This window comes from Halichoerus grypus, chromosome 4 (assembly GCF_964656455.1).
Source record: "Halichoerus grypus chromosome 4, mHalGry1.hap1.1, whole genome shotgun sequence".
Classification (NCBI taxonomy): Eukaryota; Metazoa; Chordata; class Mammalia; order Carnivora; family Phocidae; genus Halichoerus; species Halichoerus grypus.
In genome coordinates, this window is record NC_135715.1 from 106,593,568 (window position 1) to 106,620,764 (window position 27,197).

The window sequence follows — 27,197 nt, forward strand, 5'->3', positions numbered from 1 at the left end:
AATCTAACCAAGTTGAAATCAAAAAGGCTATTAATGAGGTGCACTCAAAAAATGGAGGCTCTAACTGCTCGGTTAAATGAGGCAGAAGAGAAAATTAGTGATATAGAAGCCCAAATGATGGAAAATAAAGAAGCTGAGAAAAAGAGAGATAAACAACTACTGGATCATGAGGGAAGAACTCCAGAGATAACTGATACCATAAGAAGACAGAATATTAGAATAATTGGGATCCCAGAAGAAGAAGAAAGAGAGAGAGGGGTAGAAGGTATATTGGAGTAAATTATAGCAGAGAACTTCCCTAATTTAGGGAAGGAAACAGGCATCAAAATCCAGGGGGCACAGAGAAACCCCCTCAAAATCAATAAAAATAGGTCAACACTCTGACATCTAATAGTAAAACTTACGAGTCTCAGAGACAAAGAGAAAATCCTGAAAGCAGCTTGGGAGAAGGGATCTGTAACCTACAATGATAGAAACATTAGATTGGCAACAGACCTATCCACAGAGACCTGGCAGGCCTGAAAGGACTGGCATGATATATTCAGAGCACTAAATGAGAAAAATATGCAGCCAAGAATACTATACCCGATTAGGCTGTCATTGAAAATAGAAGGAGAGATAAAAAGCTTCCAGGACAAACAAAAACTAAAGGAATTTGCAAACACAAAACCAGCCCTACAAGAAATATTGAAAGGGGTCCTCTAAGCAAAGAGACAGCCTAAAAGTAACATAGACCAGAAAGGAACAGAGACAATATATAGTAACAGTCACCTTACAGGCAATACAATGGCACTAAATTCATATCTTTCAATAGTTACCATGAATGAAAATGGGCTAAATGCTCCAATCAAAAGACACAGGCTATCAGATTGGATAAAAAATCAAGACCCATTGATATGCTGTCGCAAGAGACTCCTTTTAGACCCAAAGACAACCCCAGATTGAAAGTGAGGGGGTGGAAAACCATTTACCATGCTAATGGACACCGAAAGAAAGCTGGGGTGGCAATCCTTATATCAGACAAATTAGATTTTAAACCAAAGACTATAATAAGAGATGAGGAAGGACACTATATTCTAATTAAAGGGTCTATCCAACAAGAAGATCTAACAATTGTAAATATCTATGTCCCTAACATGGGAGCAGCCAGTTACATAAGCCAATTAAGAACAAAAGCAAAGAAACACATCGACAACAATACAATAATAGTGGGGGACTTTAACAACCCCCTCACTGAAATGGACAGATCATCTAAGCAAAAGATCAACAAGGAAATAAAGACTTTAAATGACACACTGGACCAAATGGACTTCACAGATATATTCAGAACATTCCATCCCAAAGCAACAGAATACACATTCTTCTCTAGTGCCCATGGAACATTCTCCTGAATAGATCACATCCTAGGTCACAAATCAGGTCTCAACTGGTACCAAAAGATTGGGATCATTCCCTGCCTATTTTCAGACCACAATGCTTTGAAAATAGAACTCAATCACAAGAGGAAAGTCAGAAAGAACTCAAATACATGGAGGCTAAAGAGCATCCTACTAAAGAATGAATGGGTCAACCAGGAAATTAAAGAAGAATTAAAAGAATTCATGGAAACCAATGAAAATGAAAACACAACTGTTCAAAATCTTTGGGATGCAGCAAAGGCAGTCCTAAGAGGGAAGTATATAGCAATACAAGCCTTTCTCAAGAAACAAGAAAGGTCTCAAATACACAACCTAACCCTACACTGAAGGAGCTGGAGAAAGAACAGCAAATAAAGTGTAAACCCAGCAGGAGAAGAGAAATAAGAAAGATCAGAGCAGAAATCAATGAAATAGAAACCAAAAGAACAGTAGAACAGATCAACGAAAGTAGGAGCTGGTTCTTTGAAAGAATTAACAAGATTGATAAACCCCGGGCCAGACTTATCAAAAAGAAAAGAGAAATGACCCAAATAAATAAAATCATGAATGAAAGAGGAGAGATCACAACCAACACCAAAGAAATACAAACAATTATAAGAACATATTATGAGCAACTATATGACAGCAAATTAGATAACCTGGAAGAAATGGATGCATTCCTAGAGATGTATCAACTACCAAAACTGAACCAGGAAGAAATAGAAAACCTGAACAGACCTATAACCACTAAGGAAATTGAAGCAGTCATCAAAAATCTCCCAACAAACAAGAGCCCAGGGCCAGATGGCTTCCCAGGGGAATTCTACCAAACAGTTAAAGAAGAATTAATACCTATTCTTCTGAAACTGTTCCAAAAAATAGAAATGGAAGGAAAACTTCCAAACTCGTTTTATGAGGCCACCATTACCTTGATCCCAAAACCAGACAAAGACCCCATCAAAAAAGAGAATTACAGACCAATATCCTTGATGAACATGGATGCAAAAATTCTCACCAAAACACTAGCCAATAGGATCCAACAGTACATTAAAAGGATTATTCACCATGATCAAGTGGGTTTTATCCCTGGGCTGCAAGGTTGATTCAACATCCACAAATCAATCAATGTGATACAATACATTAATAAAAGAAAGAACAAGAACCATATGATCCTCTCAATAGATGCAGAAAAAGCATTTGACAAAGTACAGCATCCTTTCTTGATCAAAAGTCTTCAGAGTATAGGGATAGAGGGTACATACCTCAATATCATAAAAGCCATCTATGAAAAACCCACAGCAAATATCATTCTCATGGGGAAAAACTGAGAGCTTTCTCCCTAAGGTCAGGAATACGGCAGGGATGTCCACTATCACCACTGCTATTCAACATAGTATTAGAAGTCCTAGCCACAGCAATCAGACAACAAAAAGAAATAAAAGGCATCTGAATTGGCAAAGGAGTCAAACTCTCTCTCTTTGCAGATGGTATGATACTTTATGTGGAAAACCCAAAAGACTCCACCCCAAAACTGCTAGAATTCTATAGGAATTCAGTCAAATGGCAGCATATAAAATCAATGCACAGAAATCAGTGGCATTCCTATACACCAACAAGACAGAAGAAAGAGAAAATAAGGAGCCGATCCCATTTACAACTGCACGCAAAACCATAAGATACCTAGGAGTAAATCTAACCAAAGAGGCAAAGAATCTGTACTCAGAAAACTATAAAATACTCATGAATGAAATGGAGGAAGACACAAAGAAATGGAAAAATGTTCCATGCTCATGGATTGGAAGAACAAATATTGTGAAGATGTCAATGCTACCTAGAGCAATCTACACATTCAGTGCAATCCCTATCAAAATACCATCCACTTTTTTCAAAGAAATAGAACAAATAATCCTAAAATTTGTATGGAACCAGAAAAGACCCCGAATAGCCAGAGGAATGTTGAAAAAGAAAAGCAAAGCTGGCGGCATCACAATTCCAGACTTCAAGCTCTATTACAAAGCTGTCATCATCAAGACAGTATGGTACTGGCACAAAAACAGACACATAGATCAATGGAACAGAATAGAGAGCCCAGAAATGGACCCTCAACTCTATGGTCAACTCATCTTCGACAAAGCAGGAAAGAATGTCCAATGGAAAAAAGACAGTCTCTTCAACAAATGGTGTTGGGAAAACTGGACAGCCACATGCAGAAGAATGAAACTGGACCATTTCCTTACACCACACACAAAAATAGACTCCAAATGGTTGAAAGACCTAAATGTGAGACAGGAGTCCATCAAAATCCTAAAGGAGAACATAGGCAGCAACTTCTTCCTAGACACATCACCAAAGGCAAGGGAAGCAAGGGCAAAAATGAACTCTTGGGATTTCATCAAGATAAAAACCTTTTGCACAGCAAAAGAAACAGTCAACAAAACCAAAAGACAACTGACAGAATGGGAGAAGATGTTTGCAAATGACATATCAGATAAAGGGCTAGTACCCAAAATCTATAAAGAACTGATCAAACTCAACACCCAAAGAACAAAGGATCCAGTCAAGAAATGGGCAGAAGACATGAACAGACATTTTTCCATAGAAGACATCCAAATGGCTAACAGACACATGAAAAAGTACTCAACATCGCTCGGCATCAGGGAAATCCAAATCAAAACCTCAATGAGATACCACCTCACACCAGTCAGAATGGCTAAAATTAACAAGTCAGGAAACAACAGATGTTGGCGGGGATGTGGAGAAAGGGGAACCTTCCTACACTGTTGGTGGGAATGCAAGCTGGTGCAGCCACTCTGGAAAACAGTATGGAGGTTCCTCAAAAAGTTGAAAATAGAGCTACCTTACGACCCGCAATTGCACTACTGGGTATTTACCCCAAAGATACAAATGTGGGGATCCAAAGTGGGACGTGCATCCCAATGTTTATAGCAGTAATTTTCACAATAGCCTAACTATGGAAAGAGCCAAGATGTCCATCGACAGATGAATGGATAAAGACGAGGTGGTGTGTGTGTATATATATATATATATACACACACACACACACACACGCACACACACACACACACACACACACACTGGAATATTATGCAGCCATCAAAAGGAATGAAATCTTGCCATTTGCAATGACATGGATGGAACTGGAGGGTATTATGCTGAGCGAAATAAGTCAATCAGAGAAAGACATATATCATATGATCTCACTGATATGAGGAATTCTTAATCTCAGGAAAGAAACTGAGAGTTGCTGGAGTGGTGGGAAGTGGGAGGGATGGGGTGGCTCGGTGATAGACACTGGGGAGGGTACGTGTTATGGTGATTGCTATGAATTGTGTAAGACTGTTGAATCACAGACCTGTGCCTCTGAAACAAATAATATATTATATGTTAAAAAAAAAGAAGAAGATAACAGGAAGGGAAGAATGAAGTTGGGGAGATTGGAGTGGGAGATGAACCATGAGAGACTATGGACTCTGAGAAACAAACTGAGGGTTCTAGAGGGGAGGGGAGGGGTGGGAGGATGGGTTAGCCTGGTGATGTGTATTAAAGTGGGCACGTTCTGCATGGAGCACTGTGTGTTATACACAAACAATGAATCATGGAACAGTACATCAAAAATTAATGATGTAATGTATGGTGATTAACATAATAAAAAATAATAATAAAAAGTGTGTAAATATGGAAAACTTATTATAGTAAATCTTTGGTTAATTTTTTATATCAGTATGGTTACAGCATGATAGTCTAGTCAAGATTAAAGTTAGAACTCAGGAGCCTCAAATAGTTTAGAGGGGAAAGAATTGGGAGTCACTGACCGTGTCTGTAGGTCATTATGGCGGTTTTTCCACAGAAAACACTTTAGTGAATCTGGGCGGGAAAAGTCATCTTTTTTTTTTAATATTTTATTTATTTATTTGAGAGAGAGCGAGCGAGCTAACAGCACAAGCAGGGTGAAGGGCAAAGGGAGAAGCAGACCCCCACTGAGCAGGGAGCCCTATGTGGGACTTGATCTCGGGGCTCTGGGATCATGACCTGAGCTGAAGGCAGACGCTTAACCGACTGCGCCACCCAGGCGCCCCTAGGAAAAGTCATTTTAATATGAGAACTCATTTAACATATTCATTCTTTTTTATTTCTATAAATTACAAAATAAGTTGTATATATTTTATTTATTATATTGTGGAAAGTTTACTTTATTGCAGGGAAATCAATATCTTTCTTTTAATGAGAAAATCTCAGTTGGTCACCAATATAATTTCCTGTTCCTTTGATAGTCCCTTTAATTCAAATATAATTCAAGCATAACAGATAATACTTACTTCATACAAAAGCTACTTATATATATTGTCTATCACAGTGAAAACAAAAACTATATTTAAAAAAATCAAAGATCATTGGACCTTTCAAGAACATAAAAAGAATATTAGAAAAGCAATGACTTCTCTCTTTTTTTTCCTTTTCCTTGTATATATTATTAGCTGCTTTCAAAGATATAAATGAACTATGTGAAACAACTTCAAATGTTTTATACACTTGATAGTGACCAGAGAGATGGAATACATCTCATTTAAGTAACTATCTAGAGACCCTAAGTTTAGAACAGCTTTGTAATTATGTGGCGGAAAGTTCTACAGCAGGAAGTAACTACCTTTTTACTTAGTATACTGTCTTTCTTTAGTGCAAGCCTAAGGATCTTGAACTCAATTGTTAAGGCCAAATCATGGCAACCATCCACTGAGATTTGAGTGAATTATCATGACTGACTATAAGCATCTTCAACTTGACAGGACAGTATTGAAGTGACCCATGGAGTGAACTATAAAAGACTATCAAGAAAAAGTTTACTGATTGTCCATTACAACCAAAGTTACCAAAGATAGCTAAATGTATATACACGTATATGTACATACACATATGCCATATACATACACATGTTTATACACATATGTACATACACATATGCCATATATGTACATATATACATGTATATTCCTATATGGATATACATACCTATATGTATGTATGTATGTATGTATGTATGTATGTATCTGGCACCTAACCATGACAATCACAGTTTGAGTCAAAGTATAATTGGTAGTCATTTTAAGGTAATATCTAAAAGCATACTAAATGATTAGTAGAACAAACTAATGATTTATACTGGAAAAATCTCACTTTTAAGGAAAGTTCAGTATTATAATACTGACAAAGATTAATCCTTACAGGTAAGATTTTAGTTATTGATTGACATTCTGCAAACTTGCCCATTTTTGCTTTTAATTTGGTGATATATCCAGGCAAAATCATGCTGATTGTTATTTATACTGATCATTACATGAGGAGTGTAATTTTTCTGCAAGTAAGAAAATTTAAAACAAAACACTAACACAAATTGCTGATAATGTCATTCTAAATGTAACAGTCAATAGAGACATACTCAAGACAATGTAACAATTTTTGTTGTATTTTTAAAGATTTTGTAAAAGTATCAGAACGTAATCCTTAAGGTCTCACTTCAGTTTTCAAGGTCTGGGATTTAAGGAGCTCTAAATTCTAAATCCCCACATTCACCAATGTACTCACGACAGTCATCAGGTTCGTCAGATCCATCGCCACAGTCATCCACAGTGTCACATTTCCACCAGAATGGAATACATTTATCAGTTTTGCATCGAAACTTAAAAAAAAAGAAAGAAAAAAGGGTTGAAGAACCTACCCCAGTATTAAATGGATATTTAAAAACTCACCAGGGCAGAGCAGCCTAGCCTACTCTCTTGCTGCAAATGTGAACTGTGGTGGTCTTAGAGCATTCCACAATAGGGAATAAATGCACAACAAGCAGCAAAATGATCTGCCAGGAAAGCACATTGTTCAGGAAAACCTCCTGGGATTTCTGGAGCACAGACAAGCTTACCCATTTACATATGATCCATGGCTGCTTTCGCACCACCACAACAGAGTTATGTAGTTGCTATAGAGACCATGTGGCCAGCAAATTTAAAATATTTATTATCTGAGCCTTTATAGAACGCTTGCCAAATGCTGAATAGGGCTAAAAAAAATCACCAGAAATATCAGGAAAAGGTATCCTGAATTCATTGAAAAGTTGAATTAAGTTAATTGAATTGCATTTCCTTAGGAATCTTAGACAATTTGATGAACGTCTCTCTATCTCTATTCCTTAGCCACCAAATGGGGAGTTAAAGGTAATCTGGATGATCCTTTCTGGCACTGTCATGCTGTTATTCCATGGAACTTTCTGAACATACTGCCTTTAGCCATAATGAATATCTGCCCACATAAATTTTAAGAATATTTCTTTAAAGCAGTTAAAACAAGTACAGTGATTTTTAGTTTTCAGAATTCCTAATAAATATACATGATATTTGAGGATGAATAAGATAAGTTGTCATAACTAGGAAACAGGTACAAAAATTGCACTAGATAGTTAAACAGGCAAGGAAGACTTTATTTAAAAATATTGCAATAGGGGAGAAAGAGCAAACAACTCCACTGAAACAAAAGGCACAGGGGTGGGTTTAAGCTCAGGGGTAAACTAATGGAAAAGTATGGAGGATGTTGGTCAACATGATTGGGCTGTCTGTATTTGCTAGGTGGTACTTATCAAAGCTGGGTTCCTACCTTCCCATAGAGACTGAGACAGGCCTGGACTATCTTTCTTGATGATTAAATCTCTAGGGGATGGTTCCTAGTCCTTGAGGAAGACATTCCTAGGCTGTAAAACTGGTAAGAGGCTGGGAGAAAATTTACATCTCAAAGGGGCAGAGAAATAATTCACAATTGCAAGTTTTCTAAAGTAAGTGTTCTAAGAAAAGGAACTCAGGGGCCTACAGCCAGGAAGAAACTGTCTAAAGTTTAGTCAAGCTGAGGAATGTTAATGCTATCTTGGTCAATGACTTACCACCTTATGCTACATCCTCCCCTATAAGGCCCGGCAAAGAACCTAGCAAATAATAGGTATCTCTAATTTAAAATGAACATTTGCATATCAAAAAAAGGTAAAAAAATAAGGCTGTGACACATTTTTTGCTGAATATTATTTTTTGGAATATTATATATTTTTAGATAAAACACTAAAGAAAACTACTGTAATAAAACTTATTCTTAAGATTATCAAAAAAACTATTCACTGACATATTTATTAGTGTGTTTTTTTTCAAAGATTTATTTATTTATTTGAGAGAAAGAGAGAGAGAGCACACACACAAGCTGGGGTAGGGGTAGTGGGAGAAAAAGAGAGGCAGAGAAGCAGACTCCCTGCTGAGTGGAGAGCCCAACATGGGGCTCAATCCCAGGATCCCAATATCATGACCTGAGCCTAAACCAAGAGTCAGAAGTTTAACCAACTGGCACCTAGGCACCCCTATTAATGTGTTTTATTTGTTCTATCATCCTTTCCATTTAAAATAGTTAAAAATTATAAGAAAAAAAATTCTATTACTTACAGAAGTAGGAAGTTTTTTAACTCCTTTCTTTTGAAATAAACCATCAAATGGAAGATTAATAACAGAAAAACTAGTTGAATATGTTATATGGTAGTATTTACTTATAAACTATTTAGCACACATGCAACATGTTGCTAGAAAAATATTTCAGGTTATTATTAGATTTTTTATAAGAAAGGTGATCTGAATTCAAATTCTTCTCCTGAAACAGAGCACAGAAATATTGTTCCTACTAAACTTCACAATTGGCCAAATGTACAGAGACCAAGAAAACTCAGTAAATTTATTCCCTAGTGATCTCGGACCACAAACTAACCCCTTTCAGTTTTAAGCTTATTCTCATAAAATAAAAGAAACTAAAGAAAATCACACTTTACATAGAGAGAGTACATTACATCTAAAATGTTGCCATTAAAAATTTACTTTAAAATATTAAAACCAAGCAATAAAGTTTAGTAAGTTTCTTCTAGCACTATCAAATTGTTTTCTTCTTTATTTCAACAGAAATTCAGTGAAAAGCATATATCACAAAATTCATCTGGAATTGAAAATGTTTGATAATTTTCTAAAATTTATTAATTTTCTTTTTGAAATGTTCCTGTTGTAATTCCCATGGGAGTGACCTGAAAGCAAGATGACATTTACTTAACATGCTATATGCCAGACAGAAAATACATAGAAAAATACATAGAAAAATATACTTAGGTTCAATTTTGTCTAATGAAATGGATTAGCAAGCTAAAGGTTTGTTCACTTCAAGTACTCTTACTTTCTTTAAGTAAGAGAAAATTTGATGGTACTTTTGCTGAACCTCTCTGGATACCATAAAGTTGATTCAAGGCAGAGCTACATTATTTTCTTAAATAAGAGTGTGATTTTTTTTTTTTTTTTTCCAGTAGCAATATGGGAGGGAATAGAGCACTGTGAATCCAGGGAAGATTTGACTGTTCAACTGATTTTCCTGTACTTGCTTAGCCTGTGGTCATGTCTGTGGTGGTTTTATAAATGACCACAGGAAAAATACTACCTTTATAGATAGTGACTGTCTGGGGATATAAGGCTAACTCTGAAAGCAATTGCCCTGAACATTAAACATTTCCAGTCATTACAGTATATCAAAGTACATTAACAAGAGAATTTCATATCTCCTGAGTATATTCAAAACCTTCCCAATCAAGATTTGAAAAATATCTAAAATACATATTTTAAAACTCACTACATATGCCTGATTTAAATAAACACCAACTGTTGGAATTATATATGACATGACAATTGTGCTTGCCATTTCATTTTTAATAAGACCATAAAAAGGTTTTGAGCTAAGAGATGGCCAGGGTAAAATATACTTATTACATTACTTTTTATGTTAATCAACATTTTATTCATTACTCTCAAAGGAAGATTTCTTCTATTCTGTGTCTGGGCTTCATTTTTTCATACTTAAATACAGTAACTTAAAAAAGATAAATGTTAAATATAAATATAAAACATTCTTCATGGTAAATGTTCTCCAAGACTAATATCTTCATAAAATAAATTGCAAACTGCAATAATCACCCACAAGAAGAAGCTATAAAGAAACTACTAAATACATGTCTATTAAAATGAATACAAGTATAAAGTACAAATCCTGCACACACAAGTGAGGTTTACTTGCAATAGAAAAAGTCTCCATTTAAAAACTAAGTAAAGCTATTTTTTAATTTACTTTTTATTGGAAAATAAAAATGATTTAAATTTAATATCTGAAGTGATAAGTGCTCTAATAACTGTATTTAATCTTGATTTTTACCAGATTTTAATGTTTATTTCAATTCTAATAGAATTCTTACTGGTATGATTTGCCTATTTTATTTTTCTAAAAATCAGTGCTAGTCAGGGGATATATCTTTGGTTGCACTCATAAGATGTTAAAAAATAAAAAATCCTGTAGTAAGATAAATTTAAAAGGTAACATTTTTTATCAGAATGCTAAATGGTATGATTCTGAAATACTTGGATTATTTGCTTCATTTCAATTTCAAACCTCACTTTAAATTGTGTTTCTATGAACTGACTTTTCTCCAAGAAGTGTATAGTAGATAGTTTTTTCTCTCTCACTACATCAGGAAAAAAAAAAATCATCAGTAAATGGCTGCATAAACCCTAAGACTTACTGGGATAACCACTGATGGATTTCATTAACTGTTCTTCATTAACTTTTTCGTAAAAATGAAACAAATGAACTGATAACTCTTTTCTTCAGGAAGTACTGCTGACAGCAAAGATATTGGATCCACAATTTGTGTTGTTATTGTTAGTGTTCTGTCTCACTATTGTTGAATTTTTTAAATACAAAAAAAACTTATGTAAAAACACTATTGGGGTATTTAAAAGTTATATATATATATATATATATGTATATGTATATATGTATATTTTAAAGATTTTATTTATTTGACAGAGACACAGCGAGAGAGGGAACACAAGCAGGGGGAGTGGGAGAGGGAGAAGCAGGCTTCCCGCCGAGCAGGGAGCCCGATGCGGGGCTCGATCCCAGGACCCTGGGACCATGACCTGAGCCGAAGGCAGACGCTTAATCATATCATCAATGATACCAAATTAGGAGATAATTTAATTATATGAATAATATTTTTCTGGGTTGATTTAGGTATTCATTTAATCTGATTTTTTTTGGCATTGAATAAACATAATTATAGGTTTTCTTATATAATAATTTGAAATATTTTATTCCCTTTATGATTACAGGAAGGCTGATGCTTTGAGATGTTCATCTGTGTGTCAAGCATCCTTTGGCTTTGCTCTGTTTCTGGTTGGCTACAGAGGCTCACCACACTGTAAGTGGCTTAGGCAGGCATCATTGTTCCTACTAAGTCACCTAAGGCCACAGTGTTAAGCACCAACAGAGGGACTCTTGGACCCCACCCCGCACACCCCTCTGCCAACAAGGGACTGAGGTTATTTCAGAATAACCTTGAGTTTATTTATTTATTTTTTTTTAAGATTTTATTTATTTAGTTGAGAGAGAGAGAAGGAGAGACAGTGAGAGAGTACAAGTGGGAAGGAGAGGGAGAAGCATGCTCCCAGCAGAGCAAGGAGCCCGATGTGGAGCTCGATCCCAGGACCCTGAGATCATGACCTGAGCTGAAGGCAGAAGCTTAACCGACTGAGCCACCCAGGTACCCCTAACCTCGACTTTAAACTGGAAATTTGTCTAAACTAAATAGTACTAACAGGAATTATATTTTAAAAGTTTTAAGAACCTGGGATTTCTCCCTTAAATTTTCTCTCTAGGAATAATTAGGTTGTTTATTTTGCCTCTCACAGTGACTTAAATCTCTAGGTCTCTAAAGATAATGTATTTTGTCTACACAAATACTTAGGGGATTATAATTAAAACAATACACTTTGTAAAGAAAGAAGAAATTGTGGCCTGTGCTTCCAATTACACATCAGAATCTCCTGATGGCAGCTCACACTAATTGCACACATGTCCTTAAGTGTGTTCTAGTCCCACCCCAGGACAGGGGCAGTAACAACACTTACTATGTGCCAGAAACTTCTCCCATTTAATCTCCATAAGAGTGGCCTGGAAATATTAGTATTTCCATTTTAAAGATGAGAAAACTAAAGCATCATGAGAGTAAGTAAAAAACCCAGGATTATTCAGCCAATTTCAAGCAGAGTCAGGGTTACAGTCCCAGCGAATCTGGCTTCAGAGTCTGTGCCCTTAACTACTACACATACTGGCTACCTCAAAGCGGTTTGATGGTTGGCATTGTACAGTTCTTTAATGGTGATACTCATAGTGATAACTTGAGAAGCTGGGTGAGCTAGTATTAGTTTCTCCATTCTGAAAATAAGCACACCCAAAGAGGAATTCAGTGTTTTGCCAGGATGCCACTGCTAGAAGTGGAAAACCAGCAGATTCAAAACACAGAATTCTAAGAACAAATTTTAGCTATTTTCAAAACAAATCATAGTTTCCTTGACAATTTTATCTTACACAACAGAGTGACTAAATATAAAAAAAATCAAATCTTATAATGTCATATGACTATTATCCAAAATTTGAAAGTAGTAATATCAAGTCCATGTAACTATCATTGAGTGCACATTTTAATATCTTTACTAAAAATAATTACATGTTGAAGAAAAAGAGGTTTTGGGAGGAAACTATTTAGATCATATAATTTTTCAATTAAAAAGTCCAGAAAATTACTTTTGTCCAATTCATCTTTTCCATTATCACTTGCTCTGAGGAATGGGAGAGGGGAAGAGATGGTGACACAGTAGATTATCTAGGAAGATTTGTTTATTTGTTTAAACTGTATATATCTTCGTCTTCACCCTATGCCACAATCACCCTGCCTTCTTGAAATATATCAGATCTCTTCTGATTATTCTTCTAGGTCCATTCTTGATTTGAACCATTATTCTCTATGGAGCTGTGTAAAAATGGTTTTCAGGGTTGTTTTTGTTTCTCTTTTTGACCTCTATTTGTACCTCCTATTTCCTAAGGTCTCGTTCTCAGGATGCACATCAACTGCTTTTCCCTTACTCTATGACCCTCTATACGATGTATGGAATGGTTATCATGCTATGCTATGCTAAACAACAAAAAAAATGTTTCAAAATGGCTTAAGCCAATAAACAAAATGCAGGCAAAACCTTTATAACAGCTTGATAATACATTTTATGAAATAATTTCAAGACCTCTACTCACCTGACTGGCTGTGCAGTTAGATAAGCAAGTCCTATTGTCGGCTGCAAGATAGAAGTTGGTGGGACATGCACAGGTATGAGTCTTTCCAGGGGCTAAAAGGCACAGATGACTGCAGCCGCCGTTATTTATCATACAGAGATGTTTGGAGACTACAGATGAGAAAGAAACAGCAAAACAGAAAAATCAAGGCCAAGATATAATATGGGATTAGAGACAGGGCATTTAAACTTCATAACTTGTAGAATTTTGTAATCAAGAAGTCATCAAGTTCATAAATATAATTGTATTTTGTTGTAAATTCTATTCATTGCTCAATGGCATTCGTTTTACTATTAAATAATTTTAAGGATGTAGTTCCACAAAAATAAGCATTTTAGTAGAAAAAAAATTGTCCATCAGAAAAACATAAACTAGAAGCATTTTGGATGAAGACATACATATGTTTAGAAATATAAATGTAAAATAAAACAATGAAACAATGATCTACAACTAATAGTGTAGTGGCTTTGTTTTGTAAGCAAAATAATCAAACTTTCATTCCATGAGCCCTGATAGAATTCTTACTAGACATATGCTTAAAAAGCTTGATATGTTTCTCATTTTTAGAGCCCCAAAGATACTTAAATATAATTCCTTTCACCCAGCATTCCAGAAAGTAAGGATCCTATAACTATTTTGTAAAGAAATCATTTCAAGAATTCATTCTCTACTGCTCTAACTACATTTACTGTCATTTCAACTTAATATTTCAACAAATTAATAATTCTCTGTACTATTATTGAGCTTCTAATCATATTCCTTAATAGACATACTTGAAATCAGCTGAATTCATCCTATACAGTTATGCTAAATAATGAAATCTGCTACTTTTTCTCAAAATAAATTTACACTTAACCATGGAGGAAACAAAAATGGAATGTTACTAAAAGATGTTGATGAGCTTATGGAAATCATGGAAAGAATAATTACCATCGGGTTGTCTATAAGAATGATACACCTGGATATCTGTGATGGCATGCCATGAGTTAATCAGTGAGAGTCTGTCTGCTCCCGAGGTTTTATGGGCACGGCTGAGTGACTTGGTTTTCCCATCAGTCCAGTAGATGTAGTCTTCAAACAATGTTAGTGCAATCACCCCTGGAATATCTTGATTAGGGACTGTAATAGGAGATGGTAAGATTAATGTTCAGTCTTGGAAGACTGCCAGTTAAAATATTCAATACTACATGGGCTGACAGATACAACTGCTACAGAACTTCATGTGAATAATTGCTGTGACAACTGTCAGGCCAGCAAGGTTCTTTATTACCGGGTAAGAGAATGCAGGATCTGGTGCAGGAGTTTACTTTGCTCAGAGTTTGCCTGATTCGGCCACTGGGAAGAAGTGAATGCAATCCTGCTCACGAGTAATGGCTGCTTCACCAGAAACAAATACCATCCAATATTTAAAATATATATATACATATATATATCCATCCAGTTGCTCCCAACTTAAGTCCTTACATCTACAGGTCATTGACTGCTTTCTCCCACTTCCTAATTGATTAAATCATATATCCAGGATGAAATGTTTATCTACCTGGAGATAGAATGACTATAAGACTACTATAAACTATTTTAGTCACTGAGATTTTATGAGTATTTTTACATGCAAGATGAGCTGGGATAGGGATGGAGGAAAATAAGTGTGACAGACAACAATGTATCAGGCAGATTTAACAGTCATAAAACTGTTTAGTTGCAGGTTAAAATTATTTCGTAATTATATTTTCATTATAGGACTAGGTTTAAATGTAAATAGTAGATTGAGCATCACAAATGTGAATTTTTCATTCAAGAGATTCCAGGGTCCTATCAGGCACATGAGATATGATAAATTTGTTTGGTGATTTAAGGTTAAGTAACTTTAAAATGTGGTAGAGTTTTCTTCAAAAAAAGTTTCAAAAGCTATCAATAAAGAAAATGGAAATTCCTTAATTTGCATGAACATTACAATGTTTCTCCATATTTATTTTCTTTTTTTTTTTTTTTTTTTTAAAGATTTTTATTTATTTATTTGACAGAGAGACAGCGAGAGAGGGAACACAAGCAGGGGGAGTGGGAGAGGGAGAAGCAGGCTTCCCGCGGAGCAGGGAGCCCGATGCGGGGCTCGATCCCAGGACCTGGAATCATGACCTGAGCCGAAGGCAGACGCTTAACGACTGAGCCACCCAGGCGCCCCCATATTTATTTTCAAATCTACTTTTAGAAACTCTGAGAAACTGTTCATTAATGGAAAAAGGTACTGTAAGTCCAGTAATAAGTACTTTTTTGTAAATTGGATTTTCATGACTGAGAATTAATGTTTGGCATATTCCTCATCCAGGAGTAACTGAGACACTATCAAGATTTCAAATACAATTTGTTATTTTTATTCAGCTGGGTCAAATGTGATCAGAGAATTCACTATGACACAAAGAAAGTAGAAATAAAAGCAAATAGGTGACACTTTAAACCACTGATGACTATCACTGTAGGGTCTAGCCAGAAATCCATCTCAAAACAGATATTATGCCTATGAAGGAAGTAAACTCAAAAAAAAATCCACATGTGTATACTTTTGATGCAAGTAGTCAAACTGAATTATCTGTGTACTGCTTATAGACATGGAGCCTCTTGCTAGAATAAGTGGACTTGGATAGAAAGATGAAGAGGATACTTTACCAGAATGAATCATATCTGAGTTATTTACACAAACTATTCCCACTTTCCCTTTCTGGCTGTATAAATTCATTCCAGAAAGATAAAACAAATGTGGCAAAATTTTAACAACCAGGTGAATCTTGGTGATAGGTGATTGTAATAGTCTTTCAACATAAACGTATGTTTGGAAATCTTCAAAAAAAATGAAAATTGGCAAAAAAAGTTGAGAGAGACTCAATTCTTATTTCCTTAGATGTAAAGGAAATAATTAGATCATTAAATATGGACTTAAAAAGTTAATCATCATTTTAAATAATTTCAGTTCACCAGAGATTCAATTAATTTATACACAAGAAGTGGAGTTATTGTATGAATTTGCCTATTAACATCTCTAACATTGCATAGTCTTTTTCATTATTCAGTAAGTAACTTATAGCTGACATTTGTTAAGTACTCAGGTACCAGGAAGTTGGCAGTGATTTTCAATGAGTGGGGAAGGCAATTCTGGCCCCACAGCAAAGAATGATGAGGCCCAAATATTAATAGTTCTGAGGTTATGAAACCCTGCAGTAGGAGATCTACTTTATACACCTTATTTTAATTAATATGCATCATTTTATTGTATAGTAGTAGACAGATCTCACTTCACAGATGAGAAAGCTAAGATCTGGAAAATTTAAGTATCTTGACCAAAGAGGGCGATTAAAAACTAGTAAATGAAGGTACTGATATTTAAATCTAAATCAGACTCTGGTTGCTGAGTCCTTTGCCATTTTCCCTACTAGCACTGCTTTCAAGAAAGCCAACCTTGCGGGGCACCCGGGTGGCTCAGTTGGTTAAGCATCTGCCTTCGGCTCAGGTTGTAATCCCAGGGTCATGGGATCGAGCCCCGCAGCCAGCTTCTCCCTCTCCCACTCACCCTGCTGTGTTCCTTCTCTCATTCTGTGTCTCTCTGTCAAATAAATAAATAAAATCTTAAAAAAAAAAAAAAAAAAAGAAAGCCAGCCTCGTAGGCTAAAGTACTGTTATAGATTGAATTGTTTCCTTTCTTCCGAATTCATATGTTGAAGCCCTAGTCCCCAGGATGACTGTATTTGGAAACAGGTAAGAGTGGGGTCCTAATCCAATATGACCAGTGTCCTTATAAGAAGAGAGAAGCAGAGACACCAGGGAAGTACACATACAGAGAAAAAGTCATGTGAAGACATAGTAAGAAGATGGCCATCTACAAGCCAAGGAAAGAGGCCTCAGGAGAAACCAAGTCTGTCACCACCCTGGTCCTGGACTTCCAGCCTCTAGAACTGTGAGAAAATAAACTTTTGTTTAAGCCACCCAGCTTGTGGTACTTTGTATGGCAGCCTTAGCAAAGTAATACAAGTATATGAAGCAATAAGACTGATTTCATAAGCTCCATGTGAAAGTGGGTGGGGCAGAGGGGGGAGGGAAAGGGACAAGTAGACTCCACGCTGAGCCTGACTCGGGGCTCTATCCCAGGACCCTCATGACCTGAGCTGAAACCAAAAGTCGGATACTTAACCAACTGAGACACCCAGGCACCCTGAAAGTCAGTTTATTTAATTACTTGATTGACATTACATTATATTTTCAGACATGGAGCAATTTAAGTACTGGACAAGTTTGCTATCTCTAAGTTTGTAATGATTAACCACCAGAAAATCTCTGTTATCAGATAATCAGTATAAATTTATGGAGATCAGAAAGGTGAACTCTTACTTCAGAAGAAAGATGGCACACAGCTGAAAGTACAGAAAATGTAGAAAAGGTCAAGGTGAAGAAAATTAGTCCATTTGCCCAAAGTGACCATCTGTTTGATTTAATCCCTTGTTTGATATTGGGGTAAAGAACAGGACTCACTCTTAGCTTTATAAGCCCACTCTCAGGACTGCTCAATTGGCAAACATGTTTATTTCCCAAACACATCAAATACAACCACCAGGGTATTTTTTCTAGAGAAAGCAAAGTAAAAACACCACCTTATGTTAACAAGGGGATATCCAGTCCCACATATCTAACACTACAGTAGCTCCAACAATCTATTCTCTAAGAGATGCTGAAAAGTTCACTTAATACCACAAACAATGCCAATGAAAATCAAGCCAAACGAAAGCAAAACAAACACACAATCAAACAAAATCTTTTTATATCGTCTTTCTAGGAGTTCAGCTCACAACTCGGCAGTATACCTTATTTCTTCTTGAGGACTTAAACCTCTCCAACAAGTTATTTGACTATTTGCTTAAGCTTCTGTGAAAAAAAAAAGCCACATATTAACTGCTAAATGGTAAGTATAAATAAATGAATGCCATGTTTGCTTTTCCATCACCAGATGAAGAATTCAGCCCACATTGAAGCTAAATGAGATGTTCTGAGCCAAATCATCATATATTTTGGTATAAGAAACTTCCCTGATTCAGAATGAGAAAAATAAAATTGCTTATTTTTGGCTGTCTCCTTATTTATTTTCTTATTTTTACTTTGTAAATATGTACATTTGTATGTATACATGCATTTATATATTACCTATGTGTACATTTGTAATATATCTATTATACATATAGTTATATATGTATATTCATATATAATTCATAATAAGTACATAATAATAAATAAGTCATATAAACATTAATATGGAATGTGATGGCATGAGAAAAACGTTTAACAAATTCACTGAGATGTGGCTGTGTTTATGGAAAAAGCAGTCACTGTTTTCTCCAAATAATAATGGCTATCCTTTTTAAGAGAAAAAAATAGTATGACTGATTATCATATATAAGACTGCACTTGCTTAATTAAAAGAAAATATGAAAAATAAACTTAAGGCACACTTCATTTACAGGTATTCAGTAGACATATAAAATAAGACAGAAAAAAAACAGAACTATTGCATGGGCTGTAACAGGTATTCATTATATATTTTAAAGCTGCTTTCTGCAGTTAAGTCTCTATTCTGGATAACAGCATTATTTATTTTACTATTTCCAGCATTTCACTCAAGTACTAGGCTCTTAATTTTTATCTTATAGCCTATATCTATCAGAATAAAAAACTTGGTATTTGGCAAAAAAATACATCAAAGAAATACTCTTTGTGAAGTTTTCTTTTTTTAGTTAAGTCGGATGATATCTTATTAACATTCCTATTAATTACAACAAATAGAAAAGGTGGCAATCCAGAATATGCTTTTGGCTTAACCATCGCCTCACAGTTAGAGTTATTCTATTTAATACTCTTGATTATTGATTTTTTTTGATAGCACTCATCATGCTAAACAAGTATATTCCTGGATAATATCATTCTAATTTTGTGTTTCAACTTACCTAGTTTAAATACTTAACAAAATGACCCAATTACACAGTATCCATCTTTCGTAGAGTTAAAATGTGGTAATTGGTGCTACGGGTAGGGTATACTATTGGGATAGCGGCAGATTCAGCATGACTTTGCCTGGTGGGTTAAAATAGAAATTTCACTACAGGTGCTCTCTCTCTCTCTTTTTTCCTTATATCTCCTCCAAGATTTACTTTAAGAATTAAATGTGATTTTAAAATATTATTTTATATATGCAGCAATCCCTACAATTCATTATTTTAAGATTAATATAAAAACTTTAGCAATATTTTCTAAAGTAAGACAAATTTCATAGAACACAACCACCAAATTCAGTAATTATTATTATAAGTAAATCAAAAGTACAGAGTAACTTGAGCATTACTATTTTTTTCTTTTTTTGAATATTAAGAATTTATGTATTGTTTGGAAGAAAATACCCAAATGGTTGTCACTGTATGACTGATTAGGTTTGGAAATTTAATCTAAAAATTTAAAGTAAACAAGGATATCAAATAAAACATGAAATTTTGTCAACTTTTTCTTTTTAAATGTATTTTAAGACTCCCATTTCTTATTCTTGGTGCCATTATCCTAAGTAAAGGCTCACATTCCCTTACACCTGAAATATTGCAAAATTATTCTAACTTTTTCATTGTTTTTAATCTCTTCCAATCTCTTTTGTGTCAGTCAGGTTTCCTGTAGTAAACAGAAAATACATTTTTAAATGATAATTTAAAAGATTTTAATAAATGAATTATTTACAGAGGTGTGGGCATGGTCATTGGACTGATGATGGATTGTTTTTTCCTACATCTGTTATTAGAACTTGGTGACAGCTAGAGCTAAGGGGAAGGAACCACACGACAAGAACAGTGATCATTCAGTGGAGGAGCTCAGCCGCTGCCAAACCACTGTGGTTGGGCCGGAGGGAAAGGAAATAAATAAATATTCCAACGTCTTCCTCCATCCACCATCCAATCTCCTGTCAACCCCATGGGTACAATTCAACCTGAAGTCAGAAGATGACAGAGCCTGGGTGATGCAGTCCACAGAAGACTGCATTTTAGCATTTAGAACATGGCAAAGAAGTAAAGGTAGGATAACCTAGAACTCCATTCAGTCAATATTTCCCATTTTTTAAAATCTCACCTATCTCTTCTCTAATCAAAAATCATCAATGACACCCATTCCGTAGGCAGGGGCAAACATTTGAGCTTGACGAAAACACTGTCTTCAGAAGAGAGGATCAAGATGCTCAGCAATCCTCTATTCTGAGAGACCCTGATACTAACCATTTTTCTTAACATCCTTCTAGAAAAATAATGTGCAACAAGCTATGTAGAGAAGTTGGGGCATAAATTAATGGAGCAGAGCATGAAAACAAAAAAAAAAAAAGGAAGAAATGAAACAAAGAAAAACAAATAGCATCGAAAAAATAAGGTGAGATTAAAGGAAGGCTGCAGAAAGAATATAGGCTGATAAACACATGATAAAATTAGATGATGGAAGAAAATGGTTTAACGTGCCAAAAAAAGTGGGAGATGCAAAGCAGTAGTCAGTAAGTGGGTGGATAATGATTTTTAGTTTATGAAGAGCAACAGAGAAGAGTGGGTGGGAAATCGGCCCCAGTATACTAATTTCCAGACAATGACTGCTGAGACAGTAGCTTTAGCTACAAACACCCCATCAAAAAGAATGTGCTTTATATAACCTTAAGGCCAAGGACATTTATTCTTTGTCAGTAATTATGCATCCCCTTCAGTGTTATTGATTGTAGAGTCCTTTTTTAAATAAGTATTTCCTCAAAACCATCTATAAAAAGATACAAAATATTTCATTTAATATTTGCCTCCATGAACATTTTCCCTGCCTACTCTTTAATGCAAACCTGCTTAATGGTAATAGTATTATAAATAAAATTTCAGGCAAATGGATCCAAAGTCCATTGTTCAAAGTGAATAAAGGCATTAAGAAATGGCAAGAACACTAAGGATATCCAACATTTCCAAATACTATGATAGAATTTCAAATTTATTTTTTCCAGTATAAACATAATCTTTCAAAAAGTTCATCCATCAGTGAAACCTTAAATGGGATAAGAAATAAGTTTCTTCTATTCAGTATATGCCATAGTGAAGAGCAGATTTGGGCTGCTACTACCTGGGAGTCTATTATATGAGACTGTCTTTTAAATACTGACACTGAGCAAATGTCCAAACAATAGTTATATGTCCCCCCTTAATGCATTAGTTTATACTGGGACACTTAAATGTATAACTTTTTGAAACGAATGTAATGTATGATGGCAAATATAGAAATTAATGCTATACTTAAAGTTCTTCTTTAAAGCCATTTGTAAGAGGCTAAAGGCATCCTTTGTCCATCCTTTTCTGTATTTTTTGCCTTTTTTTCTCCACCTTGTCACTTCAAATAATACGTACTCTCTATATAGATTAAGAATATGTGGTTTAATATAACTCAACCACTTCCTGGTCTCACCTACATATTTTTAAAGTTATTCATAGTAGAGGTCAAATATGGCCATTTCAATATTTAACATCTGAAAAGAGTATTTCTGTTAATGAATGTGAGAATTTATGAAACAGACAATGTGAATTGTCGTACATTTATTTTGAAAACTAGACTATGCCTATATGTATTAGCTCTTCACCAGGACACTGCTCTCCAGTCTTTAAACAAAGCAACAGAGTTTTTCTGCTGGTGCTACAAACCTTCATAGACATTTGGCAATGTGTTTTCAGAGCCGATGACCAATACTAAATACAGGAGTTATGGTATTCCACACACACATGCATTAGGAATGTGTTTGAGAGTCCTAATGATAGGTGGAGCCTTAAAAAAAAAAAAGTACTTTGCCTTTGGGACAGATATCAACAGAGCCATTTACATGAATTTAGTATCTGGTTTTCCCACATTTCTACAATTATAAATATGGTTCTAGAATAAAAACAGAGAAGAGTGTAATATGTTTCAAGCATTTTAAAACGTTCTAGGTAGTCCTAGGAATAAGTAGGAGTCGGTGAGGGAATTGATAGAACAGTCTTCTGTCCCAGTCCCAACCTCAGCTAAATTCCTCTAAGAAATGTTAGAAAATCCCTGATTAAATAGAAGCCCCATTCTCTGGATAAAAACATGGAACCATACTGTGGCAAAACAACAAGCTTAAATTAGAGAGCAACCTGGACCAAAGCCAGATCTACTGATCCCCAGTACCCCTCTGCCTCCAATTTAAGATGGGTCAGATTGTTGAAAGTGGCTGAAAACTCATGCTAGGGTAATACTTAAAATTTCCCATTTAAAAAAGTATGTGGATCATATGTGGCATTTGCAAAATAATAATCTATTTAAGCATATACACAATTTAATGTAACATGTCCTATTAAAGGAACAAAACTGAAAGACATGATTGACACTGAAATTCTAAGACTTTTTAGAAATGGCAGTTAATTTCAATTTATTTTACTGTTTCAGGAACATTTCTATAGTAACTGAATTGTATTTTGCTCCCTTCCATTAACTTTTATTGTATTGTAAACAGCACATCAACACTGTTGGCATAAAATAGCCTGTAAAGTTCTACTGTTCGTAATGGACTGTGAATGATAGGGATTTTTTTTTTTTTTTCAAAAGTACTGAAATGAAATATCCTACCAAGAAAGAAACACTCTAGAATATTGTAAAATCAGAGGGTGGTGTTTATTAGATTCCTTCCCTTTTTTGGTGAGTTTCAGTGTATATTTAAATATTCTAAAGACCCAAATGCAAGAGCTCCTGAGTTTCAAAATAGATGAGCGCAACATGCTCCCTTTGTCTTTTTCAATGTGTTTCCCCTTCAGAACAAAACCCGTCGTATATATATTTATGCTATTTCACCAGCAGCATGCTGAGATCTGGATTCCTTTTCCAACATTAATTAGGTGATCACTGCATGGGTTATGATTTGGATTTTTAAATCCAAACAGAGAACTGCCCCCTCACGACACAAACTGGATTCCCAGAGCAGTAAACAAACAATTGAGGCGGACTACGGTATTGACACTTCAATGTGAGGACCTTCAGGTCTAGGAGTATAAAAACAAATGAAGAGCCATTGTCAATGTAATTGCATGAAATTTTAAACAATTTGTCCACAAACTAAAAGACAGTTCAGTGATAAACTGTAGTTTGGAATCATACCCAATGATTACTCTTCAGAGAAATTAGCAGTTAATGAGTATATATTTTTCCAGCATGCTGGATAAAATATGTACATGACCAACTGATTTAACACAAGGTTAAATCATTCAGGGATAAAAGGAGAGTATTCTGAAAAAAAAAAAAAAATACTAGAAAAACCTGTTTCTTCTAGATAAATTATCAGGTATTCTGAAATGCTTTTTAGGGAAAGATACAATGGAGGTTGTTTAATCATATCCTTAGAATTCCTCTTATGCTGACCCTTTTGTTAAAATTAATGTACCTCTCATCAAAACAGAGCTTTTCAAGAAGAATCTCTAAGTTATGCTTAGTTTGGTACTTTTAAAACTCCTTTTAAAATGTACAAATATATGTGAAACTATTAAGTCATCAAAATGATGTTATTTTTTCCCAGCTAAGTGGATGATAATATAAAACATTCACTTAATCTTTGCAACTGGACCACCAATATGTCTGTTATTTTAAGCTTACAGATGCATCTCTCCTATTTTCTTTTCTTTTTTTCTTACCAAATAACTTTTTTTTTTTTTTTTTAAAGATTTTATTTATTTATTTGACAGAGAGAGAGATAGCAAGAGCAGGAACACAAGCAGGGGGAGTGGGAGAGGGAGAAGCAGGCTTCCTGCCGAGCAGGGAGCCCAATGTGGGACTCGATCCCAGGACCCTGGGATCATGACCTGAGCTGAAGGCAGACGCTTAACAACTGAGCCACCCAGGCGCCCACCAAATAACTTTTGAATGTAATACTTTATCTCCATTCCCACAGCTCTAATCACTTCAAATATTTTCTCCTAAAATATTTTAACAGCCTCTAAAGTAGTTACCCTTCTAGGGTCTTTCATTTTCCATGCTGCTGTCAAGTCTAATGATAGCACTCTGTCAACTAAACACCATCAGTGGCTCCCTATGACCTAAAGGATAAATTCAAAATTACTTAGCATATAAGACCTGTCACAATCTGGCCGATATTTGCCCTTTTTCATCTAGTGACATTATCTCCCTCTTATACAACTTCCAATCATAGCCAAATTGTGTAAACTCCATGCTGTTTCAAGACTCTATTACATCTTTGCACATGCTGTTCCCTCTGTGTGAAGAATCCTCTATACATTTCCCCATATGGAGAACTTGTAGTAAATCTCTCAGATCTCTCAAAGATTCCCTTACTTCAGCAATGGCTTTTCTACTCCTTCCTACATTTTCAAAATATTTTGTATATTCCTCTAACCCCTATCTAATTTATGTTTTTACTTGTATATCAGTTTTTGTTGTTTTGGGTTTTTTTTACCATTAACTTCTAAGTCCTTTAAAAACACAACCTTGGTCATCTTTGTAACTTGAGAGCCTAGCATAAGGCATGGCCTTGAAAGAGACATTGGTAAGTGTTTGTTGAATGAATACATGAATGAATGAATGGGCAGATCTAAAGGGAAGAAATCAGAGAAACTTAAAAAAAATGAACTAATGAAAATTTGATTTAAAATAAACTGTTTGACTCAGTTATCCAGTAGCATGTATCATATTCTATGCCATCATTATAGTAAATCATATTATTATAAAATTATTATAGTAAAAACCAGAAGAATGATATACACAGGCATTCAGAAGAGGTTCACATGGCTAAGATTGCATGTAGATGCTCCAAAGCTGGCAAATTGACTGTTTATTTGTTTATTTAATTTTGCAATGTGGTGTTTAGACTAGGTAGGAAGGTGGTTTGGGGTAGAGGAGGTAGCAGAGAAAGATGGATGGAAATTCTTAAGCAAACTCTAAGTCACATGCACCTTGGAGGCAATCTGACCTATTGTTTAGGGCATAGAATTCTGAATTTTTAGAAGTTCTTAGGCTGGATCAGTAACAATAAATTAATGCTTCATTTATGAAATTACTGCATGGTTAAATCCCAGTATGTTTGGAGGGGAAAAAAAAACTGTCAGGGTTTATTTTTCCCCATTATTAAGGTTTGGCTTATCGAAAAGAGCCATAATTCTGAAACTTCTCAGATACCTTTCATGTTCTCCAATTACTTTGTCATGAATGGCATAGCCCACTCTTTTGATAAGTTTTGGTTTTACTTTCAACAAGCAGAATAAAAAAGAACAGTAACACTAGTCTGGTTAATAGAAAAAAAGAAATCAGTGACCAAACTAATGCAAAACTTATCATTAATGTCAAAGTCTCATTTTCCACCTCCACATATGTTATTAAGAGACGACAGCATTCTCTATGTCTTTATGGAGAAAGTATGAGAAGTAGAAAATGGTACTCCTCTTCACAAACAAGGCAAATCTCCCTGCTCAGCGGGGAGCCTGCTTCTCCCTCTGCCTCTGCTGCCCCTGCTTGAGCTCGCTCTCTCTCTGGCAAATAAATAAAATCTTAAACAAAAACAACAACAACAACAACAAAAAAAAACCCACGGCAAATGAATGGCTCTCTTCTCACTGGCTGTGGAACTGACATAATTTATGCTGCCTACAATTAGTAGCTCATTAGTAACTACTAGGTAATTGTTGGCTTGCATTCAGATATTGGCAGATGCCTGATAAGACACTTAATGAATTTTTCATTAGTCTTTCTGAGAAAGCCTTCAGGAGAAAAAATACTTCTGATGGCAGCAGCTCTTTCGGTTTCTTTTGCTTCCCCCTTGAGCCTCCGAGTATTTTCAAAATCAAATTTTAAAATGTTAATGACATCATACCTAGGTTATCTTTCAGCCAAATATTTTACTCTAATAAATTTAGTGCTATTTCTCCCTGCTATATATGTCCCTCTACCCAAAATCACCACCAGTACTGGTGCAAGACACTTCATTTATACAAATTTATTTTTGTATTAAGTTTTCAAAGCATTAGTCACAATTATCTGACATAATTTCTAAATAATGAATAGGGAATGGAAACAATAGTTTCTAATAGACAACATTTTTAACTACAATTTGTGTTCAAACACAAAGTGAAAATAGGCAAATATTTCATGCTGCAAATATATTTTTAATATTCATTTATCTAACCAAAAATGGTTTAAATTCTATTGTACAGTGAAAGTTTTTGGCGGAAAGTAATGTATTCACAACAACCTAGCACTTTACATAGATGCTAAAAATAGACGGGTTCATAGTTACATGGGGAAAATACTGACTGCCACAATAAAACTTTCAATTATATCATCTAAGAATGTTGCTGAACATTTCATTATTGATTCTTCGGAGAAGATATAATTGCTGAATGCTAAGTGTGATTTTGATTTGTCAACATTACTTTTCCTTTAATTAAAATCCTAAAGTCATCTTTAAATAATTCTTCACTCAAATTGCATCCTGATGAGTTTCTTTATCTCTAT

The 27,197-nt window shown here is 35.0% G+C and overlaps 1 protein-coding gene across 2 annotated transcripts in view; it reads right to left on the reverse strand.

The window, feature by feature from the left end:
• Positions 1-27,197, reverse strand: part of LRP1B (LDL receptor related protein 1B) — a 1,832,840-nt gene that overhangs the window by 195,267 nt on the left and 1,610,376 nt on the right. For both annotated transcript variants that reach the window (XR_013447098.1, XM_078070743.1), the window contains exons 61-63: positions 14,577-14,765; positions 13,608-13,756; positions 6,999-7,092 (exon numbers count right to left, since the gene is read on the reverse strand). Coding sequence is in view for 1 of the 2 variants with exons in the window: in XM_078070743.1 (XP_077926869.1) it covers positions 6,999-7,092; positions 13,608-13,756; positions 14,577-14,765 (432 nt within the window). In the remaining variant the exon portion in view is untranslated. The remainder of the gene's footprint in view (positions 1-6,998; positions 7,093-13,607; positions 13,757-14,576; positions 14,766-27,197) is intronic.